This window comes from Heterocephalus glaber, unplaced genomic scaffold (assembly GCF_053883595.1).
Source record: "Heterocephalus glaber isolate CG9 unplaced genomic scaffold, H.glaber_assembly_v1.0 deba00000818, whole genome shotgun sequence".
Taxonomy (NCBI): domain Eukaryota; kingdom Metazoa; phylum Chordata; class Mammalia; order Rodentia; family Bathyergidae; genus Heterocephalus; species Heterocephalus glaber.
In genome coordinates this window covers 9,209,470-9,230,417 of record NW_028258164.1, presented here as the reverse complement: position 1 = coordinate 9,230,417, position 20,948 = coordinate 9,209,470, and the positions used below count along the sequence as shown (strand labels likewise).

Sequence of the window (20,948 nt, the reverse complement as noted above, 5' to 3'; positions counted from 1 at the left end):
ATTCCAAATCATTAAGGTGAATTCATAGACAAAATAAAAATTTTCTGACTTGTAGCATAATGATTAAAAAGGCAGCTGAAGGTTAGAAGCTTAGAAAGCAGTTTTCTTTGCAGGAGCTATCATCATTTTTTACTTCATGCAAAATTCACTTATTTATCACCAGTGGCCTCTAGTGTGTATTCAATTTTTTCCTGCTTGGCTGTATATTAGTTGGTTATTAGTGACTGGAGAGCAGTTCCACGTGTTAGGAGCAAGAAAAACAACTACAGTTTCTGTCATCTTAGTATTTTGTCAGTCAGTGGAAGGAACATTTTCACATAACAGTGTGGTCTTAAGATTCCTCTTAGCAGTAATGGGGCTTTCCTGGTGAATTTCTTCCACATGGCAGTTGCTGTCCAAAGCTGACTTCTTGTACCATAAGAGAAGTGAGTAGGTGAGTGGCCATCATTAGGCTGATGCCGTCAAAACCTTTTAATAGAATGGAATCAAGTGAGGGTACAAGAGATAAAGATTACCAAAACACGATTTCAGGTAAATCACAGTGACCTAAGTCAGAACTAAACTGTTTTTAAGTATTCAAGTAATTTTAATGCAAATAAAATAATACAAAGATAAATTAGTTTAAATGAATCAAATCTGTATTCATATTTAGTTTTTTAAAAACACTTTAAAATTTATTATAAAGAATACAGGAAAAATAAGAAAATACAAAGATTAAAGGAAATTTGAAATTCTACTAGAAATAACGACTTAATATTTTTACATGAAATTTTTTTAAATTTTGTATTTTTGTGATTCTTTATTGCTGAATATGTACATGTGTTCATATTTAATAAAATAGTAATTTTAATGTATATATTGTTTTTTTACATCATACCTGTTTTCTTAATATTATATTTGAGTATATTACTATTTCATCATATATACCTTTTTTACATTTTTTATCTATTTACCACTTTGTATACATCAGAAATGGATTAGTTTGACGTAAAACTTTGATAAATACAATTTTATAAGTAAGGCTGTAAATTTCATAAATAAGGCTAGGGGTGTGTCTCAGTGGTAGAGTGCTTGCCTAGTATGTTCAAGGCCCTAGGTTTGATTCCTAGCATTGAAAGAAAACATTTTATTGATCAAACTGTGTCTCCAGCACTTAGGGAAATTTCTTAAGAATAAAGATATGGGTCAAAATTTACTGAATTTAAAGATTTTTTTTTCCAGTTTGAGAGCTTACTTTTCAGAATATTTTGCATTCCTCTTTAGTTTCATCAACAGTATAATATACTCTACCATTCATTTCATTGTTGTCCACTTTATTAGTATAATTTTATTGCTAAATCATGTAGAAAATTATATTCCATTGTTATCTTGGCCTACTTTAGATTATGCATATTTTAGATCATTCTATATGACAGCTATTGTTGTAGGCATTTGGGATGCAGCTGGGAAAAATACGCTTGACTTCATTGACCTTTCATAGAGATAAATAAGTTTCAAAATTAAAATGTAAAATGTGTTACTGGGGAAGGGATCAAATGAAGGCACAGCAGGGGTAACACAGTTCATTCTAGATCGGTAGCTATCAGAGGGAGCAGATGCCTCCCCAAGACAGTGAGGTCTGGCAGAGGCAGTGCTGTACCTTAGCTTTTACTGGACAGCAAACTATCCCAGAGTTTAGTGGCTTTAAACAATGACTTGTTTATTTTTTTTTTACAAGTCTGAGAGTCAGCAGGACAGATCTTCTGAGCTTACCATGTGTCAGTCACGTTGTTGATATGGAGCACTATTTGCCTGCTCACCATACTTTCAACAAGGTATGGGCTTTCTACACTAAACAATCCTCCAGTTCTCTGCAGACTTCCAAAAAGGTGTCCTACAATTTAAATAAATTGGATCCTCGCTGCCTGGTGTAAGTACTGAATCCATAGGTTAAGGGCTCCATCCCACAAGAATGCCCCTGTTTTAGATAATCACAGTTGATGAACCCCAAGTTATTCATGCTTCTTTCTGACTTAGCGACAAATTATCTGAATTAGCTCCTCATGTTTGGTAATTTTTTTAAAGGCTCACAGAAGTCAAGGAAGCACTTTATTTCCATTCACCGTTTATCATAACGGATACTATAAAGAATGCAAATGAATAGACTGAGGAAGAGGTACACAGGGAAAGGTCTGGAAAGTTCCCTAATGTGGAACTTCTGCCCTCATAAGTATAGGGGTCACTACCTTCTTGGTAGGAAGATGTGTTCTCCAGCCTGGAAACTCTGAACCCAGCTGTTTACAGTTTCAGAGACGGTCCATTATATGGCCATGATTGATTAAATCACTGTCCACTGCCAGTTATTAACTCAATCTCTATCCTCCATTTTTTGTGGGGGGCTTGGTGTGTAGAGCTGAAAGTTCCAAACCTCTAATCATGTCTTGGTCATTTTGGTGACCAGCCTCCAACCTGAAGCTATCCTGGGGGCCCCCAGCCACCAATCATCTCATTAGCAAAGAGAGAGTCCTCAGACTGGAGATTCCAGAGACAAAGAACAAATACGTGTTACTTATTATATCACAATACCCCCTTGGGTAGACAGTTTAGTGTGTAGAAGGGACTTTCTTACAAGTTTGTCGGTCAACTGACTATACCTGGGCACCTGACTTTTGGTTCTTGTCACTCATCCTCCATCTTTCACACTTTCTAGGCTGTTCTCAGGATGAAAGGGAGGGTTCCATGGGAACAAAAGGGTAGCTGAAACTCCACTTGAGGCCTTGCTTAATTATTTCCACTCCATTTAATTGTTCAAAGCCTGTCCCACGTAGATAGATGCAGATTCCAGTGGTAGGGAAATAGAATCACATTAGTACTCATTGATAGAAGACTCTGGAAAGTCGCATTATAAAAGGGTTAATTGGAGAAGGAAAAATAATTATAACTTTGCAAATGATCTACTGTAAATGGAGAGAATGAGGAGGAACTTACTAGGAAGGAGGATGTTTGGAGAGGTCCCTGAGAGTAGATCTTAAAAGGCCTTTGTAGGTAATATTAATGATTCTGTGTGAGATGGGAGGCCACAGAGTTCTGGGCAGTGGGGTAGCATCAGCTGACTTATCAGAGTTGTAAAATGGAAGGTGGTAAGAAAGAGCCAAATTGGGAGTAGATTTTGAAAGGAGAGCCTGTAGAACTTGCTGACACGTCTGGTATGAAGTTGAGCGAGGGAGAGTCATTGGCAACTGCAAGGAGTTTGGACCCAACAACTGGAAACCATGTGATTTTTCATTCAGTAAGATTGGGAAGACTGTAAGAGGAGCACTTTTGGTGGAGGCAAGAGCAGAGATTCAGTTATACATGTGTGGAGGTTAGTTACTTCTTCGCATAACTTTGAGTAAGTTGCTGGATATGTGAGTCTTGAGGTGAGGGTAGACACGTGGTTCTGAGTTATCAGTATATAAAGGCCACAGAATGCCAGGTGACTTGGTAGGATCACCTAGTAAATGAAAGAAAAAAGAATTCCAGGGCTCAGCTGTGGTGTATTCCAGTGTTTAAAAAAATCAGAGAATTTGAAGATCTAAATAATTATAGATAACTTTGCAAGTAATCTATTATAAGTGGAGAGAAAGAGAGAGAACTTACCAGGAGCACAAGTAACCAGCATATTAGGGGAAGAAAATGTGAAAGTATATTCTTGTCTTTAAATAATACACAGCCATCAATTGTTTTTATTTATCTGATAAGTAAAGTAATATGGAAAAATTGACCATTAGATTTAGTAATATAGAAGTTTTTAGAGGTTTAAAATGCAATATGTATATAAAAGATGTATATATGTAGAAAATGGATTATATTCATATTAGATATTTAAATTTCATGTTCTTGGTGTCTTTTGTGTCCAATTTTTTTTGTATTTGATTTTATTTCAATTTAGGATGTCGAGTATACTTGAATGAGGATATTCACCTTTTGTATTTTGTATATTTAAAAATATTTTCCTGAATATCTCTCAACTTTATTAATCATATTTATCATACAATAATTCTGTGATTTAGAGGAGTCCTGCACCTAAACCACTATCTGATTGAATTCTTTGGGATTCCCATAATACGTAGATCTTTGTTTAGTTCTGTAGAGCACTACATAAGCTCTGATTTCTGTCAATAAGGATCATGGCCCACACATCCATACTGGAAGCGCCAAGATAAAAACAAACTGTTAGTGTTAGAAAATATTTACATTAGCAGAGCAGGACATTCCTTAAGAATTTATTTTCTTAGATCAAGCTTTAGTTCCTGCCATGGAGGAAGCTGTGGGAAAGAAGGGAGAATCAAAATTTAAAGCATTCTAATAGAAGCTATAGTGGGGCAGCTTGTTATGCTTGGATTTAGAAGAATTGGGAGGAGCAGACAACCTATTAGTGACTCTAATGGCATTTATCACTAGCTGTATTTATTGAATTGCATGAATTATGTCTCAGCTGCATCACAGGGAGAAAGCATAAAGCAAATTACACAAAATAATTCATATCAGTGAGCTAGTTTTTTATATTTGTTAAGGTGAAGAATTGACATTAAACTATATATATATATATATATATATATGCTTTGATGTTTATAAATACAATGAGATCTTCCACACTGCACTATATTGAGCTTACTCTGACTTTTCTAAATACACAAGGCATTCTCTGGCACTATCCTGCCCATCTCCACCTCCCCTTCCTTCTAGAAAAATAACCCTGTATCTTACTTTCCCTTCCAATAGCCATTCTCATCCCTTTCCCCACCCCTTCTAGACTCTTTTATGAAACAAATAATTTGGGGAAGTAAAGAAGGGGAAGATATTAAAGAATAAATACTTGTGCACTTTTACTAAGTATAGTATGCAAAATTCTGCTGTGGATCTAAGAGTTGCAAAATAACTCTGACTTTAAACATTGTAATATATAAATAGTGAATGAGAAATCAATTTTATCTTAATCTATTTTGGGCTGTTATTAAAAAAACAACCTGAACAAGGTATCTTATGAACAACAGAAATTTCTCATTTTATTGAATGAGAATGGGAAGTGGAAAACCTAAACTCCAGTAGATTTACATATCTGAGGGATATTTTCTGATTCATAGGACATGTTCTTCTCAAATAGAGGAGCAAACAAACTCCACATTGGTGAGGCTGTGCATATATGATTTAATCACCTCTCAGAGGCCCCTCATACCAAGGCCATCACTTCAGGGGTTAGTTTTCAATTTAGGAATTATGAAAGAGTGTAAATATTCAGACCATAACAAGCTGTTCCCTAAGAAAGTAATAAGTGGCTTTGGCTGAGGTGTAGCACAGTATTTGAGTGCTTGTCTAGCACATGAAAAGCCCTGGGTTCATTGCCAAGCAAAACACACACACACACACACACACACACACACACACACACACACACACAGAGTGGCCTTCGGAGTGGCCTGTTCTTCCTTCATTTCCTATTGTTTCTTTTGTTTCCTGTTTTTCTACTTTTCATTGCTTGAATACAGGTATTTTTAAAATCTCTAATCATTCTGTGACCTCATTTACTTAAACTTCTCACGCACTATTTTAACTTTTCATGATATATCAATTTACGAAGCCATTTTCCTTTTCTCTTAGTAGTTCCCTCAAGCCTAGCTGTTGGCTTTTGTTGCTCTACAGCTTTCTGTAGTTACGGGGTCATTTTTGGAATGGTCTCATTAGTTGTGTACATTCACTATTATACTTCAAATCTTTGGGACTGTGATAACTTGGCACATATATATTAAATAATGATAACGTGATTTTGATATCACAAGTATTTGGTATCCCAAATACACTAGTGTATCATTTTAGCTCTAACCTCCTCACTGCTCTTTCTACATTTTTAATTTTAGCTGTATTTGGCCATTGAAATTCTATAACCTCAAGTTCAGATGTTTAAAATCTGTTATTATTTTAACAGTACTAAGATGAAGTCAATCCATAAGATTTAAGGTCTTGGAGTGTAACTTGCATGTAGGAGACCCTGGGTTTGATAACCAGCACTGGAGGGAAAATAGATGACTTAAGTATTGATCTTAGTCTTGTGAAATTAAGATTACATACTGTTTTTAGAAAACGTTGAGAATACTAGGAAGACTGACTGAACCAATTTATAGAGTATTTTAATGACCAATCTATCTCATGGAACTAGATGGTAGAAATTAGAGAATTTTGCATTAAACCTTTGTACATACCATGAGTGTGGATGAGCAGCAGTAAGCCTTCTTTTTCATACCTACATTTTCAATAAAACTCATTCACATTTAGAAAGCTGACAGTGCTTTTTTAAAAGGGTAGTATCTTGCTGTAATGTTGAAAGAGAATAAAATGACTATAATCTAGGTGTTAAAGTGTAATTTATATTATAAAATTTGTTTTCTGGAAATATACTGTGTGACTCATGTGACAATAAAATCTGTCTTCACACAAACTTTTATTTAAGTTTTAACACATTAACTCAGACAGCTTGCTACTTTGTGTGACATGTAAGAATTTGTTAAATTCATCATTTAAAATATCTGTTATATATTATAGTTTAATATGTACAACTCTCTTTGGTTTCCATATTTGTAATATACATATTCTACAGATATTATTTTTGTTGTCCTATTTTCTTAGCATTTAAAATTATTTCATTCTTTCTAGAACAAAGGAAATAGTATATTATGAGTAAAGAGTTTGATAGTAAATTTTGAAATTGTTTTCTTCTAAGACGTTTTTACCTTAGGTTTTGTGGATGAATTAATGCTTTTTTCTTTATATATCATTCTTTCAAAAAACTACTGGTCATTGTGCAGAGTTGTCTGAGCATTGAAATTCTAGTAAAGCCAGAGGCAGATTCAACATTTCCCTTCAGATATGGAAAATCCAAGCTTGGGTCACAAAGGTCACTGAGAATATATTCCACCACCTGCATGTATAGTAGTAACCTGCCAGCACAGAATCGACATTAATACATTTCTAATGGAGCAGAGTATGATTGCATCTTATCAGATGTTACAATGAATATTAAAATGATTTGATTAAATATGTATTTATAAAATTAATGTTAGATATTTTGAAAGAATAATGTCTTATGTAACATTCTTGGTACCTATTCATATTTGGTATTACAATGTCCACCGTGAGACAGTGATTTTCTAAAGTATATCTATTTTTAAAAGTTTTGATGTACCTGAACTATGAAGTATTTCAAAATTAAATTAGCTATATACAATATTAGGTTAAATAACACAAATAAATATTAAATATAACATAATTAAACTATAATCTAGAGGGGCAATTTAAGTTAGTATATATGACAAATAGATATTTGTAGAAAATTGAAATTCTTAACCTTTAATGATATGGTTGGTTTTTACTAATGTCAATTTGTTAGTTATATAAATGTAAATTTTAAAGTTTCGACTACTTTGCTATCTTTGTAGTCATAGACCAGTGGTGGGGAACCTATGAAAGACATGTTCTTTGTATTTCTTTTAAGGAAAAAGATGTTAATATATGAATTGTTTTTTCTAAACAAAAACCTCAGTGTTCAGGTTTAATTGCAGTGTTGGCACTTTGTGATAAATAAATGGATTTTGGGTTGCAGTTTGGGCACTCATCTCTAAAAGGTTCATCTTCATTGTACCATTCCAAGGAATAAATATTACAATTGCTTATTTTGAAAAATAGAGAAAAGGAAGAAAATATATTATAGAACATGCTCGGTATGATTTTAGTCCTGTCTAATCCACTGAGTCTTACAGCCTAGAACAACGGTTGGCAAACTGTAACATGCAGGCCAGCTGCCTTTGAATAGTTTTATTGGAATGCAACCATGCTCATTATTTTCTCATTTTCTTCTGTTGCTTACTGCTACCATCACAGAGTTGTAGTTGTGACAAAGACCATATAGCCTACAGAGCCTAAAATATTGACTCTCTTACTTTTAAGCAAAATGTTGCTGATCCCTATCCTATATATGATCTATGTTAAGGCTTTTTCTATATGTAATTGAAAAAACACATGTATATCTGCTTCTGGTGGCTGGGGTGATCTATAAATATTAAATATCAGATTTATATCAAATAACAGATGCAGCTTTTCTGATATTTTTGCAATCCTCTCCTTTTAATGACTTGAGGTTTATATTCCTTACCATTTACCCATTTAAGTGTATAATCTTAGAAATGTACACATATGTGCACTTTTCAGTAGTTGTGAGGACATGGAGCAATAACTTTTATTCATTGCTGTCAATTGCAAAACATTTTTATCACCTCAAAAAGAAACTCTACCTCTACCAATGATTCACCCCCATTTCCAACAACCACTAATCTGCTTTTACTCTCTATGAATTTTTATTTTTATAGTTTATTTTTAAGTAGTACATAGTGATTCCATTCGTTGTGGGGATTTGGTACATGTCAATAACACATCTTAATTCTTTTAGTGTCCCTATCCATTTCTATCTCTAGAACTGCTGGTCACATGGTAACTCTGTTTTATCATTTACTTCTTTATTCAGATCCTTTCCCCCCTTTTCAAGAGACTTTACTTTTTAAGAACAGTTTTAGATTCACAGCAAAACTCAGAGGAGCACACAGTGTCATCCAAGATACTCATTGCCTCACGCAGGCTTAGCGTCCATGTTATCAATGTTCCCCACCAGAGGGGTGCATTTGGTAGAAAAGATGAACCTACTGTGACACATCCTTATCTCCTAAATTCCATGGTTTACACTAGAGCTTTGGAGTTGTGGATTCTATGGGTTTGAACCATTGTATAATGGCGTGTGCCCATCGTTATAGAATCAAGCATCACTCACTGCTGTATCCTATTGTGTGAATGCCATTGTTTCATTTATTTTGTCTGGCTTTCTAAGAGAAGATATTTCCCGTGACATGGGAGGAAATAAGTCTGTATAGTTTAATTTCCTACTGATCCATAAAATGTACAATGCTGATGTTGACTGCTCAGTTACAGAATTGAATATTCATTTTTTGTTTATTAGCTAGAATGAAATATATGCTTTCAACAAGCTTCATGTGGTTTTTGCGATTGTACTTCTCTTCCCCACCTCTCCATTCATTAAAATAAACAAACCAAGAGCCTGTGTGGGTAGAGCATGACTAGGGAGTGGTTGTTGATGATGTGGAGTGACTGCATGGTACTCACACTACTGCTTCATAACCATGCAACTCTGGATGGGCATACAGGGGAGAGGTTTCAAATAAGGGCCGGGTTTTTGGAAAAAGTGAAATTTCATTGTGTGAGGGAGATGTACCAAGATTTCTCTATTCCAGTCACTAGCATTTGTTGGTCAATACACGAACAGGAGGAAAAAAATGTTTGAATCTGTGACATTTTTGCAAGTGGCTTTGTATCTCACAGCCTTGGGTTTCTACCATAAAATTAGGGCAAAAAAGTTAACCTCAGAGAAGAGTTAGAGAAATTCACTGAACTTAAACATTAATAAACATAAAATGGATAAATGTTCAAGAAATGTCTTCTGAACAGTTTCCTCCAGGGTGCGAGTCCTTAGTTGGCCTCGTTTTGCAATTTCTTTTGATTTACTTCTATGTCTAAATAAATAGGTGTTATATATATACAAATATATATTTCTTTATTATTGCTCCCTCCTTACTCTCCCCCCAGTCATTTTAACTGTGTGATATGGAGGTGCTGTCTATATTTCCTTTGGTCTAGTTTTGTTACTGATATTTCCTCTTAAGGTTCATTAGCATATAAAGAGATCATTAAATAATTATTTAGGAAACAAAGTTATTTTCTGCCTTGTGGTTTCCTTGTGGTATTGATTTCTTGGCTACTGAGTATGAGACAGTGTCAGGTATCTTAAGAGATGAAAGATTGTCATACACAAATGATTTGACTAGAATCAGTTATTAGAACATTCTGGGCTCTCAAGAACCACTTAGGGTTCTTATAATTAGAGACTGACTTTCCAGTTAATTTTCTCCTCACTTTTTCATTTGCTCTGGCAAGCATCATGTTAATTTATGCTTGTGTATTAATTTATACTTGTGTGTGTTTGTTGTGCTGGTGAATTCTAGCCCAGGGCCTTGTGCATGCTAAGCAAATATGCTACCATTGAGCTACAGTCCCAATCCCCAAGATAAGCTTTATAAATTTTTTCGAAGTCTAATATCATCCCTTGAGCTAATTAGTGTGAACAGCTTGATTCATTTACTTCCATAATTATCTTTGTGCTTATACAAATATTTAGAAATATATTTACAGATATTTTTGTTTCTTTTTATTTTAAACCCATACAGACAAGATAATGGTATGTAGATTTTTCTAGAACTTACCTTTGGCAATAATAAACATGTGGACATTTTATATAATTTTATTTTTGAAATATATCAGCCTCCCCTGTTTGATCATTAAAAGTGATGTATCATCAGCTCATTGACCTTAGACCTTTTTGGTATTTTATTTTGTCAATAAGGATGGCAAGAGTTAAAAAATAATATCAAAGAAGTGTTTGTGGGCCATTTGTGTAGTGTTTGGGACACCATTTAGTACTAATGAGTTGCTTCCCATAGAAAAAATATTTTTAAAAGAGATATATCAGTGTGAATTCTGTCATCAGTGGGAAGAAATGGACAAGTGGCTATACAGGTCCATAAAGCCAGAATGAGTCGCTATATGTAGTTATTTCCAAAGAAGTCTAAAAATAATCTTTGTATAAACTGTCATTTATATCATAACATGGCTCATCCACGTCTGTGAAGTGTCATCCCCAGTAAGTGCCTCCTCAGAATGCCCAGATACCATGGCAACAGGCACCTCACAGAAAGTGAGATGGGCTTTTAATTGCAGCCTCAAAAAGTACATTTCAGGAAGTTTCAAAAACTACTGCATTGTATGAAGAAAAGTTATTATTATTTTAGTCATCGCAGCATGCATACCAGGTATATTTTTGTCATGGTTCTTAGAAGCGTCATGGTTTAATTTGAATGTATGTTACATTGGAGAAAATTATACTAAAAATTAACCAAAGTTATCATTTATCCATATAATTTTATATGGAAACATAAGGGAATTTAGATGATTGCTTTCTTTCATTATTCACAATGTAAGTAAAAAGCAGATTTAATTTGGTATAAGATTTATCCTAAGGGGACAGATGCTTAGCTACCTATGAGTGTATCAATTTTCCTTCTCATTTTTATTTGTTGTCAAAATCAATATACTATTCAGAAACAGCCAAATCGTTTCTAGATAACTGAGGAGCTAAGATTTGTGGAGAAATACAAATGCAATCTTACTAGAAAATTACTTGAACTAAGCTGCATAAAAAAGAGCCCTAAGATGAAATGGGTCTTTTTCATGGTTAGTTTGGATGCTGGCCATACAGACAAATTCACTTGACATCTTTGATCTCAGTCCTTTACAAAGGGTAATGAGAATGTGGGAGGGATGATTCTTTTTATCCCTTCCAGAGCTAATACTCAAGTGATTCAGAAAAAGTATTTACGTGTGGTTAAATGGTATTGTATGGAAGCATTTTAAAGAACCTTTGAAAATGAGTGTATTTAACAAGACAAAAATCAGGAAAAATTAAACAATTTTCATTCCTCAATTTTCATTCCTCATACTAGAAAACTGTGTAATCAAAAATGTGATAAACTTTTAAATAAAAATAGTTATCATAGTAAAAGATACATTGCCATTGTTCCTCAAAATACTCCTCCTCTCTTTGGACACACTTATTTTTCTTGTCACTTTCTAAAGCAGTGTATGTTTATAGCAAATTCTATCAACTAAAAACAGGTGTTTCCTCACATACTTTAGTCACTGGATCTGACATTGCATGACTTCTGGGTTTTCGCCAATGGCAAAATACCAATGAAAGGTGACATTTTGACTAGATTGAGGACATCCAGAGAGCCACAGTAGTGCACCTGAAGAATCTCATGAAAGAGGACCTTCACATCTGCTTCAGAAAGTGGCAAGAATAGCGGGATAAGTATATTCAAAGCAAGGAAGAGTATTTTGAGGGGATATAATGACAATATGTCTTTTACTGTAAGAAATGTCTTTCAGAATTTAAACATTCACTGTATTTGTTGATCACACTTCATATACGGTATAAATAACTATGAAATGAAGTTAAAAATAATAGAATGCTTGGGAAAAAATTTATAGTAAGATGTTGAAATCTGAGAAGTTATCTTAAAAACCTTGGTACTTCTGTTTCCTTCCCAATTCTGCCTTACTTCAAAGTAAATTAAAGTCTTTTCCACATAGTTGTTGTTCACTTAATAGTTGGGGAATGAATAGGTTAGTGAAAAATTAGAGGCCAACTCACCCCAGCAAAGCAGTTTAAGCAGAACACATGTTTGTGGTAGAACTTTCTCTTACTCTGTAGGCCCAGAAAGATGTGTAGCTTAAAGAAGAGTTGGCCAAACAGAGATCAGTCAGATTAGGTTTTATGAAAGAAATATTTCCAAGTGAGAGCCATAAAAAGATGTTGTAAAAACAGGTTATGGTTAGTTTTTTTCATATTTCTCTATCTTAACTTCATCCTAAATGTACACACATGTTGTTCTGATTTCTTCCTGCATCTGTTCTTTGCCTTGGTTTTTACCCCTTGGCTGGTGTGCTGTCAGCCAGATCATTTTCCCTCCGGTGGTAGTTGCACACCCATGGGTGAAAGAGTAGGAAATTTGAGTTTTTTTACAGTTTATTGAATTGATGGTGGCTGTCTTTATTCCTCCCTGTTGGGAAGGTTCACTAGGTAATTTTTTGGACTTTAATCCTCACTATAACCCTTTTGTGGGTTACTAGAATTTCACAGGAGCCAAATAGCTTCCTGTCTTGGCTTTTATGGCCCAGAGTTGTCTCTGAGTTTGCCTCTGTGACATGCACTCTTAACAGCGAAAAGGCCCCAGTCTCCCTTTAACTAGGGACCTACTTCTTTAGATGACAGCTTAGCTCTCTCAAAAAGAGACGATAGAAGTGTTGTTATTCTTTGGAATAAAAGCAATTAATGGCAACTGATCTAACTCGGATGTTACCTTATGAGGGGAACGTTTTGCTGAAAGCAAAAATGAACATTTCTTCTTTATATTACACACGTTTGTCAGGCTCAGAAAGCCAAAGTGTTTTTTGGAGGAATACTGAGAAATCTAGGAATGTTTTATTTCTTTACATTTTAAATGTTTTAAGTGGGCAGAAATAATAACTGATAATTTACAGATTATGGAGTAAAGTAGTTTCTCGAAAATGAGTTGTGAAAAATATACAGCAGGGAAGAGAAATAAGGTCATTGTAATCGTAATATCATGAGAACCACACATATTTGAGAATCCCTTTTATCCTTAGTACCTGGGACTCAGAGTATCTCAAAGCAATCTAGAAGATGTGATTTGAGAACTATATCAGTGTGATATTTAGGATATTTATTTGATTTGATGAGTCACACTTGGCATTGAATACTGCATTCTCATGACCATTTTAAAAATTCTAAACTTGAGGGTAAAATAATGTAAAGTTTGTATATATGCAGATGCTGATAGGCAAAAAGGATGAATGTTGGTGTTAAAATTTTTTCATTGAGGTCTTTTTAAAAAACAATAATATTTAATTATTTACTTGTTTGAAATACAAATATTGACTAACAGTGTTTGAGTTGAAGAATGGGATGGGTATCTGAAGTTTGCCTTAATCGTACTGTATTGAAATCAGGAGTATGTGTTGTGATACCCTGTTCAGTCTGAAAATATTTAATTTCCTTTCTGGTTTGAGCCTTGAGTTTTCTCTCTGATCCTTATAATCACAATTTTAAAGTTTAAAAAATAAATAGACCATTCTATATGACTTACATGGAACTGTTTCTTTCAGCTTTTTGCCTGAATTCATCAATGGGGACTTTGATTCTATTAGGCCTGAAGTCAGAGAGTACTACACTCTTAAGGTAAACTGTAAACACTTACATTCAAGATTTTGCTCATATCATTGCTTTTCTTGTGTCATTCCTGATTTTCTCAGTCCTTAGGTGGGGACCAAGAAAATCTTTGTTTGGTTACTTTTACTTTATTTGTCTTAGAAATTATGCATGCAAATTGGAAATTTTATAATGACATATTGGCATGTAGTCATGGAGAAATTCTATCACCATCAGGTAAACATTATTCAATTCATTAAGTATATGTAGTTTACATAAATTCTTTTTTTTTTTTTTTTTTTTGGTACCGGGGATCAAACTTGGGTCCTTGCGCTTGTGCAGCAGGCGGCGAAACCACTGAGCTAAATCCCTGGCCCCATAAATTCTTTTAATAATATTCTATTCTTGACTATATTATACATTTATACATTACACATTTTTCACAAATAATAAATTTAATGAGTGTGCATAATTGTACTTAACCAATTCCTAATTAATGTACATTTATTTATTTATTTTTTGGCCTTGTAAACTGTGCTAAAAGCATCTTTCTAAGTAAATTTTTCTAGCAGTGCATAATTGTGTGTTCCTAGAATTTTAGAGCCAAAGTTTTTTTTTTCTATAGCAGTTAATTTTCTTGAAACTCTCATTACTCTGTTCTGAATAAAACTATTCATTACAAGGTAAGATTAATAAGAGCCTCCAGCTTATTAAGGTATTCATTGTGTCACTATTGTTGTGCAAATCTTCCAGAGATCCTTGCTTCCTAAAAACATAAAAATGATCTAATTGGGGATTATAGAATCACATAGGAGTGAATTAAAGTAATTAATAATTCAGGGTTTCACTAGTTTTAGAAGACAAAGCAGAGTTTTTAAAGGAAAATTATAGCATTTGTAATTCTTCCAGCCACAACACCATCATCTGTATTATTCTAAATGGCACTGGCAATTCACACATTTTTAAAGCAACAGCAGGTATTGAAATCATAAAACTTTAAATTATTTATAAGCCTGTGGGAGAAATGAGAGATTCAAAAAGAGGAGAAGGAAAATCTTTTTAGAAAAAAAGTTCAGGAGGAAATAAAGAAGGAAAAGGAAAGAAAATAAGAAAGAGAAAGACTGAAGAAAGGAAAACGTTATCCTAAGTGGGAAACGGGTGCCCAGGTTATAAAGCGTAGGCTTTTGTGATGTGCAGATTCTGGCTTTGGCAGCAAATGCAGATCTGTGCACATCCCATCTGCCCACCAGCTGATCAGACTTTCCTTCAGCAAATGAAGACTGTTCCCAAGTCAGTGTTTGATATTCATGCTCAATTACTTTAACATTGGCACGTTCCTGTTCATTCCCCACAGTCTCACTTCTCATTAACTCCATACCTCAACCTCATTGGGATGGAGAGCTTCAGCCTTGCTTACAGTGCAGAGTTTCGCAAATGCATAGATATTAATCATATTTCAGGGAGCTGAAGAAACAGAAGGAGAGGCAGTTATAAGAATACTCATAAACAAGTTGAAGATCTGGCCAGATGTGACTTATCTTCCTGTCTCTTCATGCTGCTGGCTTGCCAAAATTGAGAGTGCCAATCTGATATTCCTGTTGAGGATGAAGAAAGGAGGTGTGAGGCTGTTTGCTTTTTCCTGGATGCAGTAAAATGGGGGTCAGAGGTAAAGCAAAATTTCAAGTTAATACCTCTTGATGAATTTTTCTTATACATACTTTCTATTTTGTTTTTAATCTTAATAACTATATTTACTTGTTAAGGATTAGTGTTTTTTTATTAGTACATGTTTGCAGTACAACCTGTTCACATTCCTTGTGAGGAGTAGGTACATGTACATAACAGATCTTAACTCTTCTGATTCCCTTTTCCAACCCCTCCATCCATCTCTTGATCGTACCCCCCCTTTTTTATTAGTCCGTGTTTCCATTCCTGCGGGGAGTCGGTGCAGGTGCACAACACATCTTCGTTCCTTTTTTCATCCCCTTTATCTCTCCTCCTATCTCTTGATCTCCTTTCCCTTTGAGAAAGCTCTATCTCCCAACTTTCTATTACCTACTTTTTATTTTGCTCTTTATTTATACTTTAGGTTTCACAAATATGAGAAAGCATGTGATATTTAAGCTTGTATGTCTGATTTATTAGTTTTTAAAGTAATATTTAGCCAAATCTTCTAATTTTTAAACTGCAGAGGAACCTGTAGTTTGGTAGAATGTAATTCATGTTTTACAAGTGTCAATGAGTGTTGAACTCAGTGCTCTTGCTCTTTTAGGGCACTTTCCTGAGGGCACAGTGACACCTTTTATATAGTTAATGTGACCTATAGTGTGCTTGCTGAGTGTTTGGCTGTAGTTTCCATAATGATAAGTACAAGTTAATGCAACATTACACACGATTCATATATGCCATTATCTCCAAGTTCAGCAGTCTTTAAGCTTCCCTTTCTCAAATGAAACAAAGTTATCTCTACTTTCAGATACACCCTTCACATGGTCTCTGTTTCTAGGGAAGCTAAAACTAGGGGTCTGGCAGTCTAGTGATGAAAGTAAAGAAGTTCCAAATGGTTAAAGTTTGTTAAAATCATGAAGTGGACTATACATTGAGCAATTAATGATACACAGTGGTGAATTTTGCAACTAGCATACAAACCTTGATTTACTAGAAAAATGCCTTTTCAGCTAGCTGTAAAATTTTTGTGTTCTCTTTTTCACCTATTTATCTTCATTCTTCACTGCCTGGTTCACTAACATTAATTCAGAATGAAGAATATCTCCTATAGATGTTCCCCTTGGTATTTTATTATATTTTTCTCATTTTTCTGGGTCATTCAGTCTTTCTTTGATTCAAGGCTAAAATCATCTATTTCCATCTTTGTAATGATTTCATCCATTATGCCCACATACATTTTAGTTTCCTGAAAATCTTAGGAGAAACTATACTATCCTAATGTTCTAATATCATAATATTCTTTCTTTGCTTGATAGTCTGTGGAATCTTCACTAGATACAGGAAAAGAATTTTTATAGCATGCTTCCTGTGCTGGAGGGGGAGCTGTACACTAGAATACTTTCTTGACACTCACAAGGGTCTGGGTTTGACACTTAGGACTGCAGAAAACAACACAAAACTAAACCAGAACCTCAAAGACTTCACCATGCTTCCTGAGTGTTTAGGAGGTTGAAGAACTCGTTGTGATAAAGTTACAAAATGTCACAAATTTTTCATATGTAGCCATTTAGGATAGGATATAAAAAAATATGTGGTGAGCATAATAAAACATAAGATTCTAAAACTTTACAAAAATTAAATAGTACTTTTAGGACAGTTTTATGCTGGGATCCCAGAAAACTGAAGTGACCAGAACCAAATGGCAGAGCTGTTGGAGACAGCACTGCCATTGTCGTCCATGTTCTCTGTCAAAAAAATTTTGCTGAAACGTGGACTCAGTTGCTACTACTACTTCTCAATAGACAGCATCTTTGGCTTTTGGGGAAAACAGTTGTTCCTCATGCATGATGAGTAGCATCTCTAAGAATGAATGCCAGTATCTTCCAACAACATGGTAAGAATCAGGGTGGTGACCATAAACTCTGCCTTCATGTTTCCAACCTGCTCTTCACCGCCCCTCATTTCTGGGGCAAGAGTAAAGATACAAGAGTTGGGACAGGCCACAAGTGACAAAAACTATGAAACTGATAAACTATTACTTAAAAGCTATTTGTACAGTATAAGCTTGACCGACACAGATCATCAAAGAAGGAAGTTGATTTGCTAATAGGAAATTAGCCAGATTATGGGTGATCATTAAATATGAGAATGTGTTCCTTTATGCTATAAGGGAGTGTTTTTGCTTTTTGGAAAGCTTTATGATCAACACAAGTTTATTTTCTAGACAGTGTGGTAAAACTACATTATATAGTTAAAAGTCAAATAAGACTATATATCTAAACTGTAATTTTTTTCTTCTGTTAATCCTGCCAGTCTGGGAAGAGCATTATATCATATTAAATCAGTGGTCAGGAATACCAGGGCACCCTAAACCCAGGTTGAACTGCAGGTTACAAAGGCCGTATTACCAAGATTACAACAAACCCCAGGATAAATAGTGAATAAGACTGCTAGAACTGTTGATACTGAACCATCAGTTTTCAACTACAGATATAACAATATGGTTGCAGCCCTATAAACTTAGGGAGCAGAAAGAGATTCAATTAGATCTTGTCTCCTTTCATTGTCTCTTTCTCTGAACTGGGAAAGATAAGGGTTTTTTTTAAAGCAAATTACATGAATTGAAGAATATCTTTTATTAAGATACTGTTTCTTAATGCTATTTTCTCATTGTCATTTCATAGTGTTAAAGGCCTTATCCACATTAAAGCCTTTTCTCAATGGACAAAATAAAACAACTTAACTTTTTAAACCAATGTTCTCTTTTGTACATATAAAATGCTAGAAAGAGTATATGTGAAAAAAAGAAGTGGCTCATCATTTTTGTCTCATTACAACAGCTGATCTGTATTTTAGTTACATTGTAGGAAACTGGAGATTTGGGTTTCAGTGTATCTTTTCTCAGAAAAATAATCAAACATTGGCTTCTAAACATTTAACTGGGATGATTTATTTCATAAGTAGACTACTGTTACACAGAGAATGCTTATATTGTAATTCCAATTTAAAGATAGAAACTGATTCTCAGATGGTGAGGATGGGGAATGCAGTTGGATAAAAAAGAATTTGTCAAATAACTAATAACAATCTCGGCTATTAATAGTGTATGTCAAATAACTAATACTTAATCTCATCTATTAATAGTGTACATTTAGTTTTTAGTTTTATGTAAGCAGTGCAGTGGTTTTTCTTGAACTAACTGCATTTGTTTTTTGACTTGTTACTTTACCTATATGGAAGCCTTACTACTACAGTGAAAATAAATCATGTTTTATAGCCTTGACTTTTCTTATCCTTGTTGTTTTACAGCCTTGACTTCTCTTAAATGATCAAACAGTGATATATATGTAGAAGCATTCAAGAAATGCTAACTGGTGTTTTAAGTTGGTAATGTTTTGTTTTACTTTCTAAATGTATTTATGAGCTTTGTAATATCTATTGTTTCTTATTAAATTTACATTTTAAAAATATTTTAATCAGTCTATTTACATAAGTATATAATTTATGAGTGTAACTAAATTCATAATCAGGATCATTTATTCTTTTGAATTGGATAAAGCTTTGTATTCTATTTAAATGTCACAGAATGTCTGCAGTCAAAAACATCTGCATTTTTCTGCCTAATCTCATGAATCTTATTATTTTCGGTTCTTAGCAGTCTTTCTTTCCAGTTGGTCCCAGCCACATGCCAACAACTTTCAGATATGGTAAAATAAATTAATTTAGAGACAATGACACACTGAACTGGTAGAAATTATTTAAAATTAGCAAATTGAACTATTATGCCAACAGAAAAAATTACAAATATAGAAAGTTCAACTCCACTTATTTATATATGTCTTAAAAAACATAAAACAAAAAACTGACTATAATAAATCTTTAGGCTTAAGCATAAAGACTAATTAACCTATGCTGAGGTGTAAAGCTGTTGTTGAGGGAATTATAGACAAGCAGTTTCCACTGACAACTGAGTGACGGATTCTTCACATTATATTCTTCAAACTAGCTGTCTAACCTTTATTAGCATCTCACCAAGGGAATTATGAGACTGCCAGGGGAACATCGTATGAAACTATCTCTTGAATATACCTTAATTCTTACGCTCACCTCAATCATAGCCCTTTCATGTTGACTTGATTACCATCTGCAACTTTTGAAGACTGCGTTGTTTGAATTTATTTAACCTATTTAAGGCATTTAGAAAGGGAGAACCTTTGCCCTTTACATGTGAGAACTCCCATGTGAGGCACACATGTCTCCATGGTGCCTGGATCACCTGGGCTGTGTTATACTCTCTTCTCTGGGGCCTCTGGGTCTCTCTTTCCTCATTCACCGCCACCCCCCGACCATGGGACCCCCTCATCAGTCCTGCCTGTCACAGTGCCCCATCTGAAGGTATTAAATATTTCTTCCTTTGTACTTTTTTTGGAGAGATTTTTGAAAATAATTCTGCCAGTAATTTTCTGTTTATCCCTGTTAACATGTAATCTTCTGGAACCTCTAGACCGTAGCCATTCATCCTGGTATCCTTAGTCCTTAGCAGGTTCTCTCTATGGTTTATATGAAGCAGCATCTAATCCTTTTTTTTTAGAACTAGAGCAGAAAAGCACCAGTCTTTCATGATTCTTCACATAAAAAAGATTTCTGTTATTAAATGAGTTTTTGAAATTCGATATTCCATGTGTCCTTTTTGGAAACCCACTGTGTGTAGTATCAGTTTAAGTCAACCAAAAATAGAATTTACTTTAGTATTTCTAATTTTGCCTAGGAGAGAAAAATAACACACCTTTGAAAATTATTTTTTTAAAAAAGATTGATTTTTTTTGGGGGGGGAACAAGGTCTCGCTATGTAGTTTATGCTGGCCTTAAATTCACTGTGTAGCCCAGTATGTCTTCCTACTCGTGGCAGTCCTCCTGCCTCATCTTCTGGAATGCTGGAATTAATCATAGCACTAAAATATATTATTAAAAGGAGTTTTAGAGCAATGAAAATGCATTGTGTGATGTTATCATAACACATGATTGACGATGTTATGTATTTGTCCAAGCCCACAGAATGTACACTATCCAGAGTGAACCATAGTATAAACTATGAACTTTGATAATGTGTCACCTTGGGTTCATTGGTGATGACAACTGTATCCCTCTAGTGGAGGATACTGAGGCTAAACATGTGGGTGTGGTGAGGATAAGGGATATCTCTCCTTTTTGCTGCAAACATAAAACTGCCCCCAAATGAATAGTCTTAAAAATAATAGATTGAATTGCTCAAGATAATAAATTGATAATTATAACCTTACAAAAAGACAACCACTTTTAAGAGCTTACAAATGGCAGTTTTACGTGTACCTATGTTCAT

General features: G+C 34.4%; 1 protein-coding gene across 1 annotated transcript in view; it reads left to right on the top strand.

Moving 5' to 3' along the window:
• Tpk1 (thiamin pyrophosphokinase 1) overlaps positions 1-20,948 on the top strand; it is a 412,808-nt gene that overhangs the window by 147,657 nt on the left and 244,203 nt on the right. Inside the window, exon 8 of the mRNA XM_087207730.1 lies at positions 13,879-13,951. Within this exon, the coding sequence (XP_087063856.1) occupies positions 13,879-13,951 (73 nt within the window). The remainder of the gene's footprint in view (positions 1-13,878; positions 13,952-20,948) is intronic.